General features: G+C 38.2%; 1 protein-coding gene across 1 annotated transcript in view; it reads left to right on the top strand.

Annotated features, from left to right (window-relative positions):
* Positions 1 to 25549, top strand: part of LOC137266185 (ectonucleoside triphosphate diphosphohydrolase 2-like) — a 40417-nt gene extending 14868 nt beyond the window's left edge. The window contains exons 2-12 of the mRNA XM_067801690.1: positions 8509 to 8794; positions 12533 to 12672; positions 12924 to 13044; positions 16732 to 16882; positions 17570 to 17735; positions 18444 to 18674; positions 18951 to 19109; positions 19531 to 19680; positions 20650 to 20769; positions 21138 to 21272; positions 22331 to 25549. Of these exons, the coding sequence (XP_067657791.1) occupies positions 8536 to 8794; positions 12533 to 12672; positions 12924 to 13044; positions 16732 to 16882; positions 17570 to 17735; positions 18444 to 18674; positions 18951 to 19109; positions 19531 to 19680; positions 20650 to 20769; positions 21138 to 21272; positions 22331 to 22561 (1863 nt within the window). The 5' untranslated portion in view covers positions 8509 to 8535 and the 3' untranslated portion in view covers positions 22562 to 25549. The remainder of the gene's footprint in view (positions 1 to 8508; positions 8795 to 12532; positions 12673 to 12923; positions 13045 to 16731; positions 16883 to 17569; positions 17736 to 18443; positions 18675 to 18950; positions 19110 to 19530; positions 19681 to 20649; positions 20770 to 21137; positions 21273 to 22330) is intronic.
* The last annotated feature ends 18 nt before the right edge of the window (positions 25550 to 25567 follow it).

The raw sequence follows: 25567 nt of genomic DNA, 5'->3' as shown, positions 1-25567 counted from the left end.
AATTATTCGCGGAGGTTTTATTTTCGCGGATAATTTTTTTGCGCGAAAAGCGCGAAAATTAAACCCCTGCGAATAATAATGATTTTACAGTATTAATGTGTGTCCCTTCGTCTCCTGCGCAATGATGCTTGTTCTTCAGAGTGGTGGTGGGGCAGTTGGGTAGCCCAGCGGTTAAAGCATTAGCTAATCACGCTGAAGAGGAAAACCCAGGTTTGATTCCCCACATGCGTGCAGTTTGTTTAGACCATTTTGGTGTCCCCTGCCATGATGTTGCTGGAATATTGCTAAAAGCAGCATAAAACAAAACTCACTTGCTCACACATTCACTCACTCACTCACTCACTCAGAGTGGTTAGTTTCCAGGCTGATTCTATGCCAAACCCCAGTTTTCAGCAGGCCGAGCAGTGAAATTTTCATGATGTTATTGGATTACTATATTTCACCTCACCGTGACATGATTCTTCAAGACATTATCAATGCTGATATAGCAGTCAGTCATCCAGCTCAACATGGGACTGAACTGATACAGCAAGAGACTTTCTTGTGACCAACAAAGATCAATCTTGGAACACAGGTTGCTGGGAGCCAGTGGTACTGTGATAAGTGGCCTTACTCTGACTTCGGACATCACAAAGGTTGCTGGGAGCCAGTGGTACTGTGTTCAGTGATCTAACTCTCACACTGGTCATCACACAGGTTGCTGGGAGCCAGTGTACTGTGATCAGTGACAACTCAAACACTGGTCACCACACACATTGTTGGGACACAGTGGTACTGTGATCAGTGATCAAACTCTGACACTTCTGGTCACCACACAGGTTGCTGGGAGCCAGTGGTACTGTGATCAGTGGCCTCACTCTGCCATTGGACATCACACAGGTTACTGGGAGCCAGTGGTACTATGATCAGTGGCCTCACTCTGACACTGGTCACCACACAGGTTGCTGTGATAGCATTGACAATGTCTTTTAAAAAGTGGTAAAAGTGGTCAAAAGGATCATTTGTTGTATCTGGAATTGTATTGTACAGTCTCACGCTGCCAGAATCAGACATCAAATCCCCAGTACACAGAATCAGCAGTTTCGGACACCCAGGATTCCAGAGACATAGCATTCTGACAAGAGGTCATGTCGATCATGTACAGGGTGGTTACAATACAGTACAGTACAATTTCCTGCATTTGTACCATAGTAAATAATTGTCCTCTGAACAATTAGTTTTGTAGGTTACAGTGAAACCCTGTCTTTTTCTCACTCATATGAAGAGCTCTCACAGCTTAAATACAATTTCTGTAAGTTTGGTTCATTTTCCAACTTTTGTAGTCTCTGTTGTAGTTTATGGCCCTCATTATATTGTCCTTCTGGTAAAAGTATGAAGTAAATGCAGGCAATTGATATGTTCACATTTTGGTAATTGGTTTGTTTGTAATAACTGTTTTGTGTTTCCAAATATTGATTTCGGATATTGACCTCAAGTCAACTTTGAAAAAATGATTTCTTTTTCCAATTTTGTCTCCCGCCTTTGGCATATTGACCACAAAATACTTAAAATAAGAAATTAGATTTCTAGCTAACTAACATAAAAACTACAAACATGCTTGAATTCTGCTGTCCCTTAGGAAATCTTCTCGTATCAACTGACTCACCAGCCAGAGGAAGATTGTATTAATTGCTATCACTGCAGTTCGTTTGGAGTTGAACCAAGAAAAAGAATACAATCAATTTTTCAACTGTTTGATTTTGAAGAAGATCAAATTTTAATCAGCAAGATTTTGATATTTGTGACTTTAAGTTAAAACTCCACTTTCCAAAATATTGCTTCAAATTCAGATTTTAATTATACGACTTCTCAGGACTGCTTACTAGAGGCATGGTGTAGAGTACTTGCTAGGAGACAGCTGTGACTGGAGGTGATTGATTATTGTCCAGAGCTTCATTGTATGGCCTGTCAATCAACAGCTGAGAAATGACAACCAGTTGGTTAACCCATCAGGACGTTTACCCCCAAATACTCGCTGATCACCTGAATGGACGAATAATTAAGTAGTTGTTATGAAATTTGAGAATGAGCCTATTTTTTCTGGTTTTATTTATATAAATGCATATATTATGTTTTATTGCAGATGTATATTTTTTCGGAAAGAACTTTATTAGTTTCAGTACATAAATTTATATGTTATTCAAGTGAGATTACCTATATTTGACATGATATTTATTCTGTTTGAGAATGTGTTGCTCTTTTTGTGAAAATAACAAAATTGAAGTGTTTCAAAACAATTTAGATAATGTTGTGTGTCATCATTTCTAAAATATTTCTGAATAATATGATTAAAAAGGCATTGCAAGAAAATAGATGTAAAAATAAATCACAAAATTTGATGAGATATACAGCCATGCCATTTTGAAATGTCATGTTTATCAAACATTGATTTTTCAGCATACTGGTTTTATCAGTATTGATAGACCAGTTCCTGAAATGCACACATGCAACATGTCACCAATTTCATTGATCATCCAGCTATTCCTATTATATACACTTGTGATAGTGTGTCCAATTTCAATCAATTTTGCCAAGCATGTCGATACGGGAATGTCAATTACAGCTGCACATTCCTGAAAGATGGCCCAGCAAATGTTGTATTTTAATTTTCTGCTGCAGGAAGGTTTCCGAAAGAAAGGGTATTATTTAATTCAAGATGTTGCCCCTTCTTCATAATAGTGAAACTGGACATCAATCAACAGGCCCCCCAGCAGGTTCCCCCTGTTGCCGTGGTAACAGGCTAAAAATAGCCAAACATTGTGGACACTCACACTGACCTTCTTATGCCAGTTTCCAAATTTCATTGACTGACCCACAGTGCAATTAGAGAAACCAATTTATCTTAAAGATGGAGCAAGCATATTTCTCCCAAAATAAACCGAACAACATGTTTGTATGTTAAGGCTGGAGGAGAAAATAGTCCTAATTTTGTGAAAATAAAATTAATGTTATGAAATCATTAAAGTATATGTTTGCATGAAATTTATTTAAATTTCATATATATATATTATTATTTTTTTTTTGATAAATAACAATGTAAAAAATGTGTTTCAATTTCATGCTTATATTTTCTTAAATGAATAACATGGCAGAATGAAGTACATTGTATTCAAATTTGCTGAGGTAAATACATTTTAACCTATATGGATGTGTAGATTTCACTGTGGTTTGGCAATAGATATGATAAGATTCATAGTCCCAGTTGTAACAAGTAAACCATTAATTCATATCAATTTGCCCTCAATATTCTTTACAGGCCCTCAACATGTATGGGCAAGTGCTACTGGTTTATTGCATGTCACCAGCTGATATATACAATGATTCATTGATTTTTTTCCTGAGTTTGCTTTCAGTTGTTTAGAGTAGGAAAATAATATTCATTATCTTTCTGTGAAAATACTTTCTTATCTTGCATTAAGCATGACTTTCCTCCTACTACTAAAGGCCTTTATCACAAAATCATTTTGAATGTATGTATGTTTAGAAAGTGGGAAACATGAAAGACCTTGTCTGTCTCACGTTGATTAAATTCGTCCATTATTGATACTGTGATCTAATAAGTTACTGGTTGATTCTTTGACTAATAACCGACACGGACGTTGTTATGCATTGGTAGTTACAGACTCTACCAATCAATAAAAGACTATCACATAGTAATGGAAAACCAAATCCATCATGGATTATGGGATGATTTAAGGTGAACAATTATCAATTATAATCGAAATATATACATTTTTATGTAATCACCATTTTTAAGATTTTTTTCCAGATTATTTCTAATTAATGTGTTTAAGAATTAATGTGTTTAAGAATTAACACTGTTGTGCCCTGAAATTGTATTTAAACTATGAAAGTGGTTGACATTTTGCAATGGGCATAGCTCTACTGTACCTATACCTTAATGAGTGCATGTTTGTTCATGAGTATTCATCAAATTACAGGTAATTTGCTTCATTCCATGTGTTATGCTAAGACATCAAAATTCGAATTAATCGAAAATATGATTTTACAATCGATAATTATATTTAGTCCTTCTATTGATCAAGATTCTGTTATTTTAGATAATAGGAACACCACTACTATCATATCTCATGCACAAATTTCACCATGAACTGCTACTCATTTCATCATGACCCCACAAGTTGCTGTCATTTATTGTCGCTTGTTCATTTCAAAAGTGAAATAGCCAGGCCATATATATTGCAATCAATCACCTGTCACATGACACTAGTGAGACCAGCCTGACAAGTTATATGTTGTTAGTTATATTGAAATCAGTCATTGTACTCTGACAGCATGGTGGAAAGACGTCAAGCAAGGCAACAAAACATGTTTGACACACAGAAAAAATAATAAAGCTAGTCCTCCCCAAGTGCTGGCTAGCTCATACCATTATATGATCTCTGACTAAGGTCCTAGAAAATAGGAATAAATAAAAAATGACCCGATTGCAATGAACAGTGGGCTTGCTTGTCAGTTATAATACATTACCAGCTCAAAAATTGATTATTGTCTTATCATAGATAAAACGTGGGTTTATGTGTAGAGATTAGACATGTACTGTCCTTGCTTTCACAAACAGCCATTATATACATCTTTAAGATCATGGCAGCCATACTTTTACATTGTGACTTACCCATAAAGAATTTATAGGGATACAATGGCTGACTGGTTCTGTTAATAAAAAATATTCCATTTAGTATGTCGTGTTATTGTATAAAGTACTGAGGTAACCCATGTACTGTTCCTGATTCAAAATGCAGGGTTTATGAATTTGATGTAAATTTTCAAATTTGATTTAATTGTCAGTTTATGAAATATAAAACTCAAGCAGAGCGAGGCTTGTATTTTGTTCAGTATTAAAGAAAATCAATTTTACATTAAAATTTTCTTGTCTGAGGATTTGTGTGAAGTAATAAAATTGTTAATTTATCAAAATAATTGGCAAGTGAATGTCCCTGAGGTTATGGATCAAATTCAGGAAATATAATCTCTGAGAATCACTAGCACAAGTCTTCAGATTAGTTCTGAATGTGCAAAATTATTCTTGCTAGTTACCCAGTCCCTCAGCTGACCTAAATATCTGGAATCCTATCCCTTCACAAGTAGATGAATATTCCTCTTTATAAGGCAGATTAATGTAGACTTACTGTTTTAATCCCGAAAGTACATGTATTTTTGGCTTAAGTAGTCCTGATGTCTTAAAAAGTTTTGAAATTGTATGTAGACAAAAAATTGTTGATTTTGAGCTGTTATGAAAATAATGATATATTAGGGAATGTGTACTAGTTTTGTTGTTATAGTGAGGAGTTACATACATATATTCTTTGTAGCCTTTGTGGTTCTGATGTTTAGAATTTCTCAAGCTTTTGTATATTTAAGCTTTGTGACTTATTCATCACAGGGAAGGAAGAAATAATCTAATGTGTGTTAATCTAATGTGAATATATTTCTGTCAAACATCAATATTTGCTGCCATGTATGACAAAAATAAAGAAACTGATTACTTTGATCTTTGAGTCACTGTGCAGTCACTTATCTCTGTATTAACAGCCACATTGATAGTTCAAACAAATATATTAGTCTTGTGGGTCAAATGATTTTATTAAAAACTGACCTGAATTTCAGTATGCAAAGTGTTAAAATTCTCTTGTTGATCAGCCCCACTGCTTTTTCAGACCTTGCAATTTGTCCCTCACAGTTTCCACACATTTGTTCAATTTAATTTTTTTTCTAGTTAACTTGCACATTTTCAAACATCTGATACAGTCACATTTTTTAAGATCTACGTAAACTTAGATTTTTTAGAATAATAATTTTTTTATTGTTATAAATGTTTGTAAATGGAATAAATACACTGTCTGTTTTATTATCATTTTACAACCAAGTGTTGATTTCATGACAGATCTCACAAAACAGCTTAAACCAAAATATATTATTAAAAATTCAGTTGTTGCTGTGTGTGAGGTTGTTGTTTTTCAATTCATGTCAGTTTGCGTCTTTTGTGGCCTGCATTGTTTTCATTGATTCACCATCATGTTACATCTTCACACACTTGGGCTTAATTTGATCATTCCCTGAACCTTTGACCGAAACAAGGAGAGCAGGCCAAACTCAGTATGCGTGTAGAGTAAGACCCCTCCTATGTAAACATGGCGTTGAAATTTATCGGCTAGGATTGTAAGTACGATAATATACCATCCACAAACTGCTATGAAGAAGACGCATGACCGATCATGCACAAAAGCTATTAAACATTGTTCGAGTCCTCAACTGAATGTTCTGGAATGAGAATGAAATGCCCTGGCTTGCTATTGTAAAAATATTATAATGATGGTCTTAGAAATTGTTTAGACAGGGCTGATCAAAAGTATTAGGGTTGTATTATTCCTGGTATATTACTGTTGATTGTGCATATTGTGATAATTCATCTGACATGGAATTTTTCAGAAGGCTGTTCCCTTTTTTCATGTTAAATTCCTTTTCAGATATGGAAGAAGTGACATTTGATTAAAATCATGTAGCATTCAGTGTCTATTTTATTTCAGTGATTAAGTATTTTGTTAGTGATATGTCTTGTGTATCAAAATTAAGACTTTTCTGGAAATTGAATTTTGTCTTGTCTTAAGCATAATTATCATTTCTATCAGCAGAACTAAAAACATTCACTGAAATAACTGTTTATTCAACTAAAACCTTTGAAACTATTTACAATAAGAGTCAAGCTTCTAGCTGAAGATATTAATCCTTTGATATGAATATCTTATTTAAAGAAATACATAAGTTATATATAATATCTATTTCAAGAAAATAAATGTCAGAATGAATCAGGATAATTTTCTGCATCAACCTAACTATAATTTGTTGACAAGTTTATGTTGTTTGATGAGATGTATTCATAAAATAGTACATAGTCAAACTGTGCATTGGATTGCTTGTGCCAAGTCCCGAAGACTATTTATGTTAATTAATTGCCTCCTGACGTTGATTAATTAGATTCCAATAACAGCATGGTACACCCTAAAGCATTATCTGCTATGTCGTTTACTTGACATGTAATTACAGCAAAAGGAACGCACTAATGGACACATCAAGGGTGTATATTTCACGTTGTTAATGACATGCTGCAATTCTTTGTTGATCGTATATAACACAGCTATAGAGTCTGCAAGACAAGCTGAAGAATGTTTTTGTTTCTTGGAGGAATGTGTAATTTACAATAATGTTAAAAAGTGAAAAGCTGAAAGATACTGAAAACATCTTACTAATCTGGAATACTAGTACATTTCTTGATTTCAGTAATTTCTTAATCAATACATTAATGGCAACAATGCATAGTAACATAATAATAATTTCTGGTCCAGTTTGTTGTTCATTTCATGAAATAAAGACCTTAAAAATATATAATTTCAAAGGAAATAAGGTGCGATAAAATGTGAAGTTTTCAATAAAACAGACCACATTTTTTATTTCTTTTATGCTGTTTTTGACAAATATTGAGTTGGGTTATTCATAACTAACTTCAATATGTCAACATAAACATGATTCAGATACTACTGCAACAAGCAAATAACATCTAATATTTATTAGTTATTTGGTGTAGTTATTAGAATATTTATTGTGTTTGAAAATGTCATCAAATAAGAGATCACAAGATCAATATTTTTGGAAGGCATAGGTCAGGGCGTCATTGAAAAACACATGACTGGTTCAGATGGAATTGTTCAAAAACAGACAGCTATTTGCTGTTAAAATATTCATATTACTTGTGGGTTTCCATGATAACAAACTACTTGTTTGGCATCAATGGTCGATTCAGGAAGATATTAACTTGTTCAACAAGCAATGGTAGAGGTTTTGTATTATGACGCCAGTTACCTTTTTATGACTAATGTTGCTGTCATGCTTGTGTCTGTAGTAGATCCACTGACTAGTAGATCTAATTGGTATTAATTATACCCACAGATCTTGCATGCAGTGGTAGATGTTGGTGAAACTGGTCCAAGGGACATAACTCTTACTTACAGGATACATGGAGTTTGGTTGTACCCAACCAGTGTTAGGGTAAAAATGATGAACCTACGAATGGTTATGTTTGCTGAATGTTTTGTTTTTGAATTGGGATTAGAAGTTGAAGATTTCTCCTGAAGTTCTGAGTGTATGGGGATAGTCAGGTAGTTTAGTAAAACACTCACTCATCATACTCAAACCTTGGTACCATTCCTCATATCTGTACAATATTCGAAGCCCATTCTGGTATCACCCACTAGGATATTGTTGAAATATTGCTGAAAGAGGCTTAGAACACACACACGCACACGCAACACACTCACACACACACACACGCAACACACTCACACACTAAAACAAAAACAAAATAACAGACCCATGGCTAGAATGTACTAGGTCTGTGTTGACTTGAGTGTTTAGACAATACCTTTGATTAAGATGTCATCGCTTTCTCTTCAGAATTTACTGCCATAGACAGTTCCCATCATGGAAGAAGGACCAGTTGAAATTGAGGTGATCGTCCAGAGCGTACTCAGTCCGGGGTGTCCACAAGGGCAGTTTTCGCTGAAAGTCCCACACGACATCAGTGTAGAAGGGGTGTTGAGAAGAGTGTGCAGAGAAGCCAATGTGCCGTTATTGCCACACTATGTTTTGAAGAACGGCAAGAATGAGGTGCTCCCCTCCCTTGAAACGTTGAACAACTTGGATGTGATCAACGGCAGTGTGCTTCATTGGAGCGATGAAGGTAGGTGTTAAAATAGGGAACAACAACTTGAATCAGTGTTTGGAATGACTGCTTGCTCAACTGCTCTTGAGAGGTTATTTTCAAATGTCAGATTCTCAAATTTACCTGCCCGATGTCTGGTTAAAATTTGGACATGTATATGAAAATATTTTGTAGGCAGATAAGTTTTGGTCAGGGGTGGCAAGTTGTATTTCTAACCAGCCTTGTCTGGCTGAACATTTTGGAGTATCATACCCTGCTTGAAAGTGTGTGCACTTGGTAAGTGTTAAGATCAACTTGTGCTTGCAGTTGATAGAATCTCATAACTTTCCAATTTTGAGCTGGAAAAGTTTCAACATATCATCAATATTCACTGCTATATGTGTAGCAATGAAAGCTTTAGTTAAATATTCTGAGTCATGCAGCCTCATTTCTTCAATTTTCTGGAAAGTTGCTATAAACATTGTGACTTATAAATACAAATTCTACAAACAACAAATGTTCACAAACTAGTCCCTACCTAACAAACACCATCTTCACAATAGATTACATCAGTGAAACTTGTCCACAAATCCCTCATAGTACTCTTGTTTGAAGTTAATAGCATGTACCAAAGTTCAGTCAATATACTAGAATGCATTCCTTGCTTATGGAGGTAAAATCATCCCTCAGATGTCTGCCAAGTAGGCTTGCATACACTGGTTAGTCAAAGAAGCCCTTTTCTTTCTCTGTGTGCAACCAACTTTGATAATCTTGTCCAATCTGGACTTGACTGAGTGAATATTGACTTTGTAACTCTCTTCAAGCAAACAATCAAACAGGCTCAGGAACTATGTAATCTTGGATTGCCGCCAGTAAGTGAACAAAGATGATATTCAAAGAAATATATCTGAATCAGGATTTGAGAGACATTGTTGATGAATGCAGATTATAGAAGATGTTTTGTTAATAGTGGAGACCCTACCCGATGTTACAATGAGTGAGTTGAGATGCGTTTTATGTTACTTTTAGCTATAGCAATAGTCTAGTTGTATCACAAGAGGGAGATGAGAAATGGGTTTCACATGCTGTACCAATATAGGTAATGGAACCAGGTTTTCAACTGAAGAATGAATGCTTTAAGCTTTAGGATACCCAACAACCCATCTTGCTTGATCATCACCCGACAGCAGTCATTGCCTGGCACTTGGTTTCATAATTTGTCACTGTGAGCCAAATTAGTCATTGCCCATCCAGAATGCTGCAGAGGCAGTATGAGAAGATGCATTTGTGATATGGTTTAACCCAGTGTTCTAGGAATGTGTTTTATAAATATGATAATGGAAGTTCTGAAGACTTTTAAGAAGCTGATTCACATTTGTTGAGGAATTTTTTCAAACTTCAATGTAAACCATGCTCAAGACTGTGATGTACAGTTGCCATGTTGGTCCTAGTGTTTATCATCTTGGTTTAACAAAAATGTTTGAAGAAAGTGGTCCTTTGTCATCAGTGTGGATATGCATGGCATGGACAGAATCATGTCACCTATGTTTGAGAGTGCTCAATCTTGGACTGGGTGGTTGCCATGTTAGCCAGATTGTTTTATGTCAATGTAATTTGTGGACTGAACAGTTTTTATGCCGTTTTAATTTGTCGATTGTGGGTAACATTTGGTTGTTACAGCATTACCCAGATGGTTTTAGGTCATTGTAATTAATGGATCTTAGCTCATGTTGTCAACCACTACTTGACTTGTTTAGACTACTGATTACGAACTGTGATGAAACACCTGAAGTATACTTTAGAAATTATGTCTATTCAGAGTCCCTTGACTCATATATGACATCTACCTATAGAACATTGCATGCCAACAAAGATTTAAGTGTCTCAGATAAGAAGTCGCATCAGTGTGTCTAGAGGTAATATACCTAATAGAATGACTTGTTGAGACGTTCAGGTGAACGGAATCTATTGCTTGTCTTTCACTGTTTTGAACAAATGAAAACTCTTAGACTGTTTTCATTCACAATTTGCTGTCTTTAAACTTGAGAGCTGCCTTCAAAGCTGCAGCTTGGTCATGTGGATTTCACGATTGTTTACTGAATAAACAGTCTCCAGAGAAAGGGGCTGACCCAAGTGGTGTTTGTTGGAACACAGGTGAACTGTGGTAAGTGATCCGATTATTGCTCTTGGGATGAGGAATAAGTGTTAGTTGGACAAGTTACAACTTCCAATTATGAATTGATCTTAAATAATGACATGATTTTTTTTTTGTTTGGTGGGGGATATGGATGAGGGATGAATATAATTATTTCTGTCGGATGTATAACAAAGAAAATATTACCTTTTTTCTTCATGCTATATGTGTCTGTTATGTGTGCATATTTAAAACTTCAGATAGAGGCCATATCGGCATATATACAGATGAAAAATATGCACCATACGGTAGGAAATAATTTAGAAAACGTATCAGATACACATCACAGCAAAGGTGTATTGTCTTAGAATCATTTTCGGACATATTTATATGAAAAAGTATTGTTTCATTGTTTATTGACCTGTTTACACAAGAGAATATGAATTTGGTGCATATATAAAAGGAAACACAAGATTACTGGTATGCTATTAAATTCCATTCAGTACTCACAATGTATTTCTAAGTTTTTGTCAGTACTCCTGTATTGACAAAATAAGGAATACGTACCCCAGATGTTGAAAAACTGTCACAGAGTATTGATCTTTACTTGAGAGCACTGTTTCTCCCTACTAACACTTCAGGAATGATTTACACTTCTGTATGGCATACTGTGATGAATGTGTTGGTGACAATGACCCTGGCAGACATCTTTATCAAAAGAAATCAGATGGCTTGGATCATTGTATTTGGCTTTGGTTTGTCAGTTGCCCTCTTATGCCATTCAGTATTCAGTATTATTGGTGAAAAAGAAGCTTTGCTTCTACAATCATATGATTGTGTATGTACATGTTTGTAGTATCATTTAGTGAGTGAGTGAGAGTGAGTTATGCCTTTTTGCATGATGGCTTTAACTCACAGTAGGTGGCCAATCATAAAAAAGATATGTTGATGTTTTGTATTTGTCTGTGACTTTACCAAGCTGGGTACCCTTTTGTGGACACAAACAAACCTTATCAAGCCGGGTACCATTTTATTGACACAAACAGACCTTGCTAAGCTGGGCACCCTATTGTTGACACAAACAGACCTTACCAAGCCGGGTACCAGTTTTTTGACATAAAGGTTTCACCAAGCAGGGTACCATTCTGTTGACACAAACATTGATACACAGCTGAATACCATCCCTTTCATACAAACAGACCATATCAAGCTGGGTACCCATTTCTTGACACAAACAGACCTTGCCAAGTTGTGTACCCTTTTTTAACAAAGAGACCTTGCCAAACTGAGTACTCCTTTCTTGACACAAACAGACCTTGCCAAGTTGTGTACCCTTTTTTAACAAAGAGACCTTGCCAAACTGAGTACTCCTTTCTTGACACAAACAGACCTTGCCAAGTTGTGTACCCTTTTTTAACAAAGAGACCTTGCCAAACTGAGTACTCCTTACTTGACACAAACAGACCTTGCCAAGCTGGGTAAGCTTTGGTTGACAAAAAGAGACCTTGCCAAGCTGGGTACCCTTTTGTTCACACAAACAGACCTTGCCAAGCTGAGTACTGTTCTGTTGATGAATCATACCACAACTAGCTGTGTACCCTGGTATTCAGACTGTGTGTTATGATCAAAGTCTTTTTCTTCAGATACGTCAGCCGGTGTGAGTGATGTGAAAGGCTGGTGCAACACCTGGTGGTTTATGTGTGTTATCGCCTTCTTCATCGGCGCCACTGGCCTTGTCGCCATCAGTGTTGTCAAGTCCAGAGAAGATGATGTTGCCTACAGTGTAAGTCCCTTGAGCTTGGCTGGTTTATTTGCTTCTCTTCATCAGCATATTAGGTGCACACAATTAGAAACCGTCTGACATATAGGAAATATATAAGTAATTGTCAGTAAATGTTCATAGTCACCCAGTAACTTTTAAGTTGATATTATACGAAAGATCACAATCAAGGTGAATCGCAGATTACCATAACTAGAAGACACTTGCATTCAATGGACACAGTACGTGACTCTGAAATACCTTGTCTGTTTCAGTATGGCATTGTGTTTGATGCTGGCTCATCACACACGTCAATGTACATCTACCGATGGAACGGTGCCAAGCTGAATGAGACAGCAGTAGCCTCTCAGTTCGGGGAACCTGTCACACCGCCAGGTAGGTTCGGTGCCAGATTCCAGAATTCATTCAGAGTAGAGAGGACTTTTGAGAAGCTTAGCAATTAAAGTTTTGATGTGTCATGGCAAATATTTGATTATCATGTGATGTCTAGGTGTCCCAATCATCTAACATGACTAAAATATTGCAATAATGTGATGTTAAACCTATTTTCTCACTCTAACAATCACTTCCTAATTTTGGAATAAGTTTGATTTTATTATAGTCTGTGTTTACTGGGTACAGACTGGTTGGTAAGAGAGTGAGGAATTCTTAATGATTCATTCCATGTTCACAGCAAAATGCCCATGGCTGATTTGTCCTGATTTTCCTTGTTGGCTATTATAGTGATCAGTTAGAATCTGATGTTCCAGTCCTTCAAACTCAATTACATACCATTAGGGGTGAAGCGGTACACTCATCGCATGGTACAGTACATATTTCAGCCTTCAGTTGTTATCTTAAACGACCAAAACTCTCAATGACTAGATAAAAATGATGGTGTGAAAAGCAAAAAAATTTTTTACTTACCTTACCATAGGTCTGTAGCATATTACCTCAAACTTCGCTTAGTAGGAGATGAATTGACGGAGTTGAATTGCTGTTCAATCATGAATGGCTGCCTTGCAACTGACAACTCCACGAGAACTTCACTTTTACTTCAAGTCTCTCCTTGTCAAGACGTGTTTGGGTTGCTAGATTTATTTTTCCAGCTAATAAAATTTGACTATACTACACTTTCGCACTGATTCCTCTCAGGTTCTTAGTGTGTGGTATGTATATTTTTCAATCTTTGTGTCGATATTTTCATTATTGTATACTTGTCGGCTACCTCGTAACAGACATGGTAGCGTGTCTCCTATTTTCGTTGTTGCCTCCGTAATTTTTACCAGATCGGTTTCATTTGTCAGCGGATTGTTTCTATTGATAGTTATGTCTGCTGTATTTAAGCTTTGTATTACTTAACACTGTATCGAGGGTAAATTTTGCTGTCCTTTTTGAAGTGGCAGCTATTTCACTTGTCTATTGCCAGCATGCTGCTGCACGTGTGAGTGGAGCAGTCCATTACTTGGTAAGGGGTATTTTTTCTTTACCCTTATAACCACATTTACATTTCAGCAGTAGTTGTGCATGACACATCACTTCAGTGATGTTTGTAAAGGCCTGAAGTCCAGCAAGGACCTGCACCCTTATTGTCCGGACTGTGCTAAGGTAACCTGCACCCTTCTGCAGTGCTGTGCAGCATGTTCAGGATTGTGAGTTGCTGAGTTCAAGACATTTTCGGCGTTGGTTAGGAAGAGGAAGACTCAGAGACCGCGAAAGATGTCACATTCTCCTGCATCCTCTTCTGGATCGAGATTATCTCTAACCTGAACGCCGGAGATGCAAACAGCGCTGGAGATACCTGGAACAGTGTCAGATATTTCTGCTCGGGCGGGACGAGACACCAATGCCGACGCCTATGTTGATTCCGTCGTCGACGCCTTCCATTCAGATGGGATGTTGGGTGGATTTGTCAAGGCCAGACGCCCAGACGGTACCTCCGAATAGGACTTCTCTGCTCTTCCTGGACGTTACAGAGGCAATGCCGTGAGAGGAGCGCATCCAGTTGCCGGCGTCTGTGGGTGCATCTGGAGCTACAGATACGCCAGGCTTAGAGAAGTCGGCGCCAGGGTCGGGCACACTGGCATTTGGAACGCAGCGGGGCACCACTGCTTTTACCAGTGATAGCGTGAGAACAGGATGACCGGAAAGTCAGGAGGTCAAGATCCAGAAGCTCCCAGAGCAGTTTGTCCAGCATATGTCGGCGCCGACGGTCATTGTCTAGATCTGTGTTGCCTCCTCGTGCCAGACAGTCGGTGCACAGAAGACAGGCACCAGAGCGCAGATCTCCTGGGATATCGATGAGGAGCAGTACTTCTCCCCTGACTATGAGGAGGACCCCGCTCATGTGGAAGAGAAGGAGGAAGGTTCATACCTGCCACTGTCTGCTATGTATGATTGGATAGCAGACAGGATCCCGGATTGCCCTTTCCCAGCATCAGGGGTGGACAGCGCCAAGTGGACCCGGAACTAATGATCCCGCCCCATCCCATGGTGGCTGACGTCATATCCTACCTAAATGAGGACTTCGCTTAAGCTGTCACTGAATTCTACGATCAGAGCGCCTAAGTCTAAGAAGCAGGACTACAAGGTACATAGTCTCAACTTTGCAGATTCTGGGGTGGTGTTGGATGAGGCCATTACAAGATTGACTTCCACCAACTTTAATAAGGTACAGGACTTCAGGATGCAAGCTATTCACACGGAATTGTGGCGCATCTTGAAGCCAGTCCCAGCGCTAGCATCAGCTGTAGACCTGACGGAGAACTTGTCGACATTGTTCTTGTGGCAGGGCAAGGTGCTTCATGACTTGTTGGGGCATGTCCGCACAGCTTTAGCGATGATGACAGTGATGGGCAGGATGGGGTTCTTAGATGCTTGTTTGTGGCAAGAGGATTTCAAGCGCTGGCTTATAAGAACTCCTTTTTCCTCAGAGGCCCTCTTCGGTAATGCAGTCCCGGATGTTTTCAAGGAGCATGCGGAGTTAACTAACACTGAAGTACCATTGTCAGCATTACTATTGTCTGCCTTTCATGACAAAACTGGAACTCGCGTCAGAGTGAAGAAGCGCAACATCCCGAGGAGGGAATCCATTATGATGCCTCGGGAACTGTACTACAGTGCCTGGAATTATGACTGGATGCTTCTGGCAGTCCTCTACAGTATTTGCTAGCCATTATTTGCGGGACTTGGCGGTGGAAGATATGGAGCGGCTGCAGTCTTTTGGACCATGAGTAGTTGCACAGCAACTCACATGTCCTTCCGCCTTATATGGTACGATCTTACTTACCTTGGTCTATGGGGGTCTTGTACTTACATGAGATAATGTACTGTACCCCTCCGGTGGTTAGTATGTGACCTACTACTCTGATTCTGGTTCCAGTGACCTTCACGAGAAATTGTTGCGGCAGACCAGCATACAGTAAATCAGTAGTGGTCGGCTGCCCCGAGGCATATGTTGGATTTTTAGACACTGACTGTCCTCTGGACTCCTACACCACTGTCCTGTCTGTTGTATCCATATGCTATAGACCTATGGTAAGGTAAGTAAAAAATTTGTTAAAATCAAACTATTTTAGATATTTAAATACTTACTTTACCATATGGTGGTTAGTCCCTCCCAACGCTGGATGCTCCTCCCCACTACGGACTCTTCAGACCGAGAAGTGAAAGTGAAGTTCTCGTGGAGTCTGCGAGCATGCACAGTGGGGAGATCCAGATACTTCCGTATCATGGCAGTCGTCGATTGCGAGGTAACCATCAAGATTGAATAGCAATTCAACTCTGTCAGATCTCCTCCTAAGCGAAGCTTGAGGTAATATGCTATAGACCTATGGTAAAGTAAGTATTTAAATATCAAAATATGTAGATTTTAACAATACAGAAATTTTTATTGCATTACAGTACACTGAACTATAGGCAAAATACCTCGGTGCACCATATTCCCCTACCAGCCATCCTATTAGTGTAAGGCGGATCAAACATACAGTCTTGATATGTACATTTGCAGAATAATTATCTAAGTCCTGTAAAGTTCTAGTTCATGGAAATGGGCTCAGTCATCAATGTTGCCTTTCATTACAGTTGCAGGGATCTCATTCTTCACGTCTGACCCTTCTGAAGGTCGAAATGTTGTCAAGTTCTGTCTGGATGCAGCCAAGGACAGGATACCACAAAGGAACTGGAAGAAAACCCCTGTGTACCTTGGTGCCACAGCAGGGATGAGGATGCTGAAGTGAGTTCACTTAATGGGGCACAAATGTGAAGGTCACTTAAATGAATCAACTCTGTTGGTTGTGAGGTCATGGTCAGCTTTTAGTTAAACATGCTTTGTATCATTCTCAGTTTTTACCACATGTGATGTTAGTGCTATGGGTATCAAATGTCAAGATAATCTGTGAGGTTATTCAGAAACATACTCCTTGTGTCTGTTGTTCCTAATGTTGTTGCTGGAACATCCAAAACCCTTGGGTAACTGTTGGGTAACACTGGACGTTGACATGATGGAGGTACATGGTGTTTACATTAAGGTATGCAGCTTTGAGGAATGGTCCAGATGGATCTGCTTCTGTTTTTGCTAGGCTAGAAATTCAAACACCTTGTGTTTCAGCAGCATCGCTGTCAAACAAAACATTGCTGCAAAAAAATATCATATATGAATTTTTTCGTACGCTGATAAAAAATTGTTGTGTTACTTGTGTCTTCTTGATCAAAACCAAACATTGCTGTGCTACTTGTGTATTCTTTCAGACTGTGATCCAACATTGTTTTGTTACTTGTCTCTTCTTTCAGACTGTAATCAAACATTGTTTTCTTACCTGTGTCTTTCTTCAGGCTGTGATCAAACTATGTTGTGTTACTTGTGTCCTCTTTCAGACGGTGATCCTCTTTCAGACTGTGATCAAACATTGTTGTGTTTTAGTGAAGTGAACCAGACCATCAGTGATGAGATCTTGGATGTTATCAGAAAGGCCATTTCGGTGTATTCCTTCATCACCAGTGATGACTACGTCCGTATCATCACTGGGGAGGAAGAAGGAGCTTTCTCCTGGATCACCAGCAACTACGTGCAGGGCACCTTCCACGTGGTCAGTATTATGTAGCCGAGCCATGATCGGCTCTCAGGTCATGGCCTTGAAACTAAAATGTGGCATAGATTTTGATTGATGGTGTGAGACTACCACCAGAAGGCTCTGCCTTCAACATCAATGTTGTAAGGCTTCATAAAAAAATTAAATGTTTCTTGGGCACATTTTATTTCAAAAGTAATGCGAGGGGTAGGACTTTTTTTAAAGACATATAACAGAAAAAAAGATTGATAAAGGAGGAACATGTTTCTATTTTTTTCCTCTCGGAAATAAAAATTGGGAAGTTTAGCACGTGTTAATAAGTTGTAGATTCAGTCACACTCGTTCTTACAGACACTCATTCTTATAGTGGACAAATCAATGATCAGGACACAGCCAAGTCAAAATTATGTTTAGTAGATGGCAATAAAAACCTGTTTCCCGCAAAAATAAAAGTGATGCACCAATGCCCCGATGCCCCAGGAACATTTCACCTTTCTTAATTGGTCTAACTGAAATACTTTTCAAATGAATTTAAACCAAACTCTTCCCTGTTTCATAATGTAGGCCATAACTGTTGTCTCTCTACAGTTTCTGTATCCACTGTTGGTTGGTTGTAACTCTGATTCATCTGAGACAATGAGAAATCTCTCTAGGATTCAGACTGCAGAACACAACTGAGTACTCTAGGTTGTCCTCTTTTGTCTGATATAGTTATTTGAATTTCAGAACCCGCCATCATCTAACATGTTATCAGAAAATATAGATTCCAAGACAACGGGAGCTCTAGACATGGGCGGAGCATCAGCACAGATAACTTTCATTCCGAACATGACAATACCTCAGGGGTACAGTCAGCCTGTAGAGCTGTATGGTCACAACTACACCCTCTACACACACAGCTTCCTCTGCTACGGCATCAACGAGGCTCTTCGGCGCTACAGAGCAGCCCTTGTACAAGTAGGTTACTCTGTCATTGAGTTCTACAGTAGGTTAAATAGTCACAATGGTTCTCTAATTCAACAGAGCAGCCCTTGTACAGATAGGTTACTCTCTCATTACACTCATCAACGCATCACCCCAGCATCTTAGCTCATGTCCAGATAGTCATACTTCTCCAACAATGAAAACAGAAAAAAAACCAAAGTGAATGTATCTAAACATTTAGTTGCTGCATTACATATGACTCACACCGACTCTGTTCTTTCACTGGATTACATTTCCTCTTCATTTCAGTCTCAGAACTTCTCAGTGGAAATCAGCGACCCATGTGCTCCTACTGGCTGGCAGAGCAACTTTACCCATGATGCATTATTCCAGGCCCCATGTGTTGGAGGGCAACATGCTGTTGACACCTTCGGCTCTCGTATTATCCCAGATGACTATTTGGAAGAAGTAAGTGTGTGATTCACATCTAGTTACCTGGACAGGATGTACAGAATTTTGTGAAAAATAAGTTTGCTCTGAAGCTAAAATTAGATTCAGCATGATTAAGATTGACACAGTCTTGCCCTTGTTAAAGGTTCTTTCCTGGAGTTTTTGGTGAACATGCATCTACTGCATGTAAAGTCAAGGGAAATTTCCACTTGGAGACAATGTAGCAAAAGATATCAAGGCATTTGAACCTAGTTGTTTGGGCATGCAGGTAGTAAATGATGTTTGGTTGTAATGCAGAGAGGCTCTTGGGCCTGTGGGGACTTGGTGGGGAACTGAGCAAATGTATGGATTGAGTGGTCTGAGAACATAACTTATCATGCTGCCATCCGCTATAATATACTCTGAGTAGCATCTGACTCTGTTTCTGTCTTGTACACAGGACACAGTGTTCTTGTTCAGTGGTGCCAGTGACTTGAGGAAATGCCAGAGCTTTGTAGAAGACAGTCTCTTCAACTTCACTGCCCAGTGTGACGACAGCCCATGTTCGTTCAATGGCATCTTCCAGCCTCCAGTTGTTGGTGATTTTTATGTATGTATTTTATTGTTTCCTATTTTTGTATGGTTTGTTGTAATAAGCTATAGGTGGTCCTGTGCATAGAGCTCAGGTCACAGTCATTTGAAGTTAAGCAACATTTGGTGCAGACAGTCCTTGGACTTGATTCCTAAGTGTTTCTAGGATTTATTCCTGCCCCACAACAAAGCACATGTGATACATGAGGTCTCTCCTTAGGCAAGTGAGTTTGTTCAAAATTGCCTCTGTCCACCAGGCAGTAAAATTGAATTTGAACCTCGAATGTCTGACAGGTGACCGATTGTATTCTCCACAGGAAGTGTTCAGTACTAAATGACCATGCATTTATATAGACTATTATTACAGCCCACCAGAAAGTGGGAGGGCCACATAGGTTTGAGCTTCACCCGTCCTTCTATCCAGTCAAGATTATGTGGACAAATTTTCTCGAAAACAGTCGTGCGATAAGGAAACTTAATTAGAGATGTGTTTTCCGGACATCAATGTTTGATGAGTTTGAAAATGGAAACAGTGTAACAATCTGTTACAGAGTTACAGCCCTTGTCATGCAATTCATGTTAGTGCACAGTACCCCAGTGGGGACAGAATTTCTCAGCAACCATTGTAGATATGGAAACCATATGTAATATGTGTTTTCAGGACATGAATGTTGTGGTGGAGTTACAAAAACAGGAACCAAAAAGGAAGAGATCACTGTGGCAAGGGATATTGATGACCGTGTCTTTTCATCCTTCTTATTGTTCGGGGGTGATAGTTGCCACTGTGTAGGAATAGTACTTGTGTATTGGAGACACAGTTATTATACTAAGACATGGTCAACTGGTTGGATTAGGACAAGTCACATTGCAAACTGCTACGATATTTCTGACTGAAGGTTAAAACCTGTAGAATGCTCTCAAGCATGAATACTGCAATTGTTGTAATTATATTCAGTTTTGATCATTGCCATTGTTTGACTATGACCAGGCATTTTCTACATTCTACTATGTGACTAACTTCCTGAACCTGACCGATGGGACGATGGCCTTCACCCTGCCAGAATTCCATAATGCCATCAACAACTTCTGTAACAAGACATGGAAACAGGTAGGTTTACATTCTTATTAGATCTAGATAGGAGAACATTTCATTCACAGCTGAGGTGGCATCACCTCATGGATCAGTCACATTCGCAGTCACAGCAGTTAAAGGTGCAGTCATGTTTATGAGAGGACATGTTTATGTACAGGTGGCCAAAAAGGCAGTCACATTTATGGGAGATTCAAAGGGTTGTCACATTTAATGGGGAGACAGTCACATTTATGAGAAGTCAGCAGGGCAGACGCATCTGTTAGCAATTAGAAGGGCAGTCACATTTGTAGAAGACCACAGAAATAAGCTGAGGTTGCATGAGGGGCACACATATATGGGTATACTGTAGCAACACTATACATATTTTGTGGACTTTGTTGCAGGTAAAGGTAATACCAGCTGCCAAGAAGTTTGCCCTTCCATCATACTGCTTCCAGAGTAACTTTATTGACATCATACTCACCAAGGGATATGGCTTCGACACAAGTAATTGGAACAACTTACATTTTGTAGAAAAGGTGAGTGGGGTTAGTTTCTTGCATACTGAAAGGTACCAGAATTTTCAAGGTTGTGTTTTACATTGCATGTGATCTTTAACTTCTGGATTTAACTGGTACACATGCACTACCTAGACAGAGAACAGCCTTCATGTCTCTATGAACCCTGATAAAACTGTGGGAAAGTAAGACTGGGAGGAAAAAAAACAGAGTTTTTTTCACCTATTAATAACCAAATTGAAAAAATAGACTGAGAGAAAACTAACCAAAGTCTGGCTCCCCTAGGCTCTCATCTCAAGGTTTTAAACTGAGAGATGAACTAAGGGAAAGTGTTTCATGTAGGTAAGAAAATCAGAATTGAGAAAATCTGTCTTATATGGTCAGATGTTCAAAAACAAGACTTTTTTTGTCCGTCTCCCCTATCAGATGGAGCCACGGTCAGGTCCTGGCATGCTGGATGTGCCCAATACATGTGCCTCCATTGCGTTATGTACACCAGAGCAGTCTGCCACAATGGCTTGATGTCATCTCCATCTCGTGTATCACTCCATCTCTCTTGCTCATGAGCTTGAAATCAAAATATCCTTTCTGAACAGAAAAAAAAGTTCACCACACTTCAGTAGTCAAAACCATCTCAGAGCATTGTGATAGCCGGATGGTTAAGTTGCCCACTCATCGTGCTGAAGACCCAGGTTTGATTCCAAAATGTGTACAATATGTGAAGCCCATTTCTGGTGGTGTTCTAGTGTGATATTGCCGAAATATTGCAAACAGTGTCATATAAAACATACTGTCTCACTCACTCAAAACCATAGGTGCCCACCATCCACGCCCCCAAGCTCTAACAAAGTTTCACTGCTATGTGTATACATGTACATATACGTCAATGTATCAATCATCAATCATCATGCATGTGTTCCTATGTCTCAGACCTTAGAGTAAAAACATTTATGGTGTCTAGTCCAGTCATGAAGCCTTAGCTGTGAAATAAATAATTGTTCTAGGTACTTTTTTTAATTATACATTTTTGTATATGTTGTAGTAGAATATCTTTAATTCAGTCTCTGTTCATGTTTCAGGTTTCCGATACGAAGATAGGTTGGTCACTAGGGTTTATGCTTAACAAGAGCAATGGGATACCAGTGAATGCGCCAGCCACGTCTATAAGCACTGTGACCTTTGTTCTGTTGACGGTGTTGTTTGCGCTGTTCATCCTGGTTGCTGTCGGCTTCGCCTGCCATGCCAGACTGTACAAGACTGCCAAAGCCAAGAGGAAATACACAAGACTTGCTGAATATGGAAGCATTTGATGATAGTAGGATCAAGTCGTTTGTAGTGTTATTATTGATCAGGAGTTCATAGAAAAGAATTAGCATTGAGAAGGACATTTTGTTGTATGAAGGAAATATGTGGTACCATGAGTCTTGAGTTGAAACTTTATCATATTAGGGATTTTTCGTTGAAGGATTTGTGTTTAGTAATTTGGTTTAACAGTTTAAAAACTGGAATACTTAATGGTTGCATTTGAGGAAAATTAGATTCTTTTACAGATGGAATGTAAGTTCACAGAGAAAAGTTATTTTTGTATGGTTTAAATTTTCTCATATAGTATTTATGTGTGTTATTTACAAAGTATGTTTTGTAATCTGAATATGTTTTCACCACTGTTATTTACTGAAGAGTACTTACCCCCCAAACAGTGTGACCTTCAAATTGTACGCCATTTCTAGTTAAAGACATTCAACTCAAGATTGAAATCCTTGTCTTAGTTGAACTTGCATATAACCAAGTTTAGATTCTAGAGGTTATCCTGTTAGATGACAAACCTTAGACTCTTGTGTAAATTTTTATATTTTTAAATCAGTGTACATTTTTTATAGTTTTTAGTTGTTTTATTAAGGGTTAGGGACATTATGATACGAGACGAACACTTAAATGTTGTCCATATTTTAAATTGTGTTTTCTTATATCATTATTACATCGCTGAGCAAAGTCTTGTGTGTTTCAGTTCTGTAAGATCTGTATTGATCCACAAAGCCACTAATTACAGCCAAAACTGTTTTGTGTATTTATATTTGCAATCACAATAACAGGTTCATGCCATTGTTTGATATTACGATCATATCATATTATTAGTGTTATAAGAACTCCCATCGTACAGATTCCTGACTCCTACTAGTGGTGAGAAGAGTGGAGCAAGGTTGCCGTGCGTTGTCACTAGTCCTCATGCTGGAACTCGTTCCCGTTTTTCTGGTCTGACTATTAATACTGGTAGGTAATGTGATAAAGCGGAATTGCCTTGTAAGACATTCTCAAGTTTGAATGAAGGAATAGTTCTGTTTTAGCACAGGAACCTGAAATTCCAGTAGAATTATCACTTCCATGGCTTTAGTCTGATATGAGAAAGACCAGATTATAGATACCTACCAAGTCTTTCACAGCTAGTCTCACATAGCCTCAGGTTGACCCTCAGGAAAGAGGAACAGTTCAGTTCCATGAAGACATCCTGTCGCTGTGGTTGTCATACGTCCTGTATGTTAATAGGACTTTTCATTAGGCCATATATAGATCCTAATGGCCAACATATTGACAGGTAGGAATTATAAAATATATGTTTTGGAGTACATATTAGAGTTGATATGCCATTAATGTAACTAGGTGACATAATCACCATTTACATGAGTGACCTTGTCATCTGTTTGATATTTGTGTCAGTGCCAAGAGTTCAACCAATTAATTCTGGACTGGCCATCATAGGGTGGATGGTGATTATAGAGCAGTGTGACAACAGTGAGAGTGATGTATAGAACACTCCATGCTTACCCCAGGTTATACAATGTTGTTATGTTACCACATTCCATGAGCTGTTAGTACTGAGATGCTTGATGTTATGGCCAATGAGATGACATATCGCAGACTGTCCTGTATGTATTATGTACACTTCAAATGGATACATCTGCGCGACTGGTTGTGCTTTGTCTGTCCACATGGAGAGATCATTGTGAAGATCTTCAATGTTTGACATTCTTCACCAATATACATATGCTGGTAGTGGTGTGATGAGGTTATAATTTTAGGTATCCTTTCTATGGCATTGTCGCAATGACTTCAGGTAAGCTGACAGTGTACCAGACCACAAGGTCTATCAGTGGGGATATGTGGAGTACAAGCTGCTTCTTGCCTTCAGGCTTCTTAAGCCTCATATGTATGTCTTGTAGCAATAGATTCAGGGCTCACCAGTCTGAGAGTCAAGAGAGCTAATGTCTGCAAATATGAAAGTGTCCACACCAAGCTATTACATCTACTGAAAATGCAGATTTTTTTACTTCAGTCAGTGTTGACAGCATCTTTTGTTTCTTGTTGACGTTTAATGCTTACTTCATAGAAGAGATTCTGACATAAATGGCACCACTTGTAAGTACGTCATGAACATTCCAATTTTCTTTGTACTGAAATTGTAATACTCCATAAACAAACTTCCATACAACTATGGCCATGTCTTGAGAAAGATGCATCTATGTAGATGTTCCTGGATTTCAAATGTTAATCACTTTGCAGTGACTATTAAGCATGTGCTTGCACTTTCAACAATTAAACCTCAATTTGTGTCTTAAACCATAGAGAAAAATCTCTGAAGATACACTGCTCCTTGTTTATTGGCTTTTAGTTTATGAAGTTTAAGGCATCCAGTGTTCAGCAAACTTTTATGTATTTCTCAAAATCTTTGTGTGTCTATATTGGGTGGTTGACTGCACCAATGTATGTGTACTAGAAACTTTAAATTTCTGGTTAATGTGGGTGTCCTCATACACTGGTCAAACATCAGTATTCACAGATGTCTGGAACAGTTCACATAAATGGCTAAGGTTTCAGTTCATTCCAAATTTGTACTATAAATGTGGTTTCACGTATTTGATATGTTATATATACTATGCCTGGAACAGTTGGTGTTTTCACATAAATGGCTAAGGTTTCAGTTCATTCCAAATTTGTACTATAAATGTGGTTTCACATTCATTTGTATTTGATTTTATATATATCTAGAATCAGTTTTATAGTTCTTTTTAGAAATGGTTTTAACAGTTTTCTTAATATTTTGCAGATGACAATCAAAATTATTTTCATTTTCGTAAATAGGCTACAGAACATTTGATTCATATATGTACATGAAGAAACTGATCGAGCTTGGAAATTCACCTCCATTCATGTACATTCATCTCAGACAACGACCTTAGAACCTTTTAAAGAAATGATATTATTATGTTGACATTATGATACCAAATAAATGCACCGTGTAATGGATGTCTTAGATTCTA

The sequence above is a fragment of the Haliotis asinina genome, chromosome 15 (genome assembly GCF_037392515.1).
Source record: "Haliotis asinina isolate JCU_RB_2024 chromosome 15, JCU_Hal_asi_v2, whole genome shotgun sequence".
NCBI classification, from domain to species: domain Eukaryota; kingdom Metazoa; phylum Mollusca; class Gastropoda; order Lepetellida; family Haliotidae; genus Haliotis; species Haliotis asinina.
The sequence above is the reverse complement of the archived record's forward strand: the minus strand, read 5'-3'. Positions and strand labels throughout refer to the sequence as shown.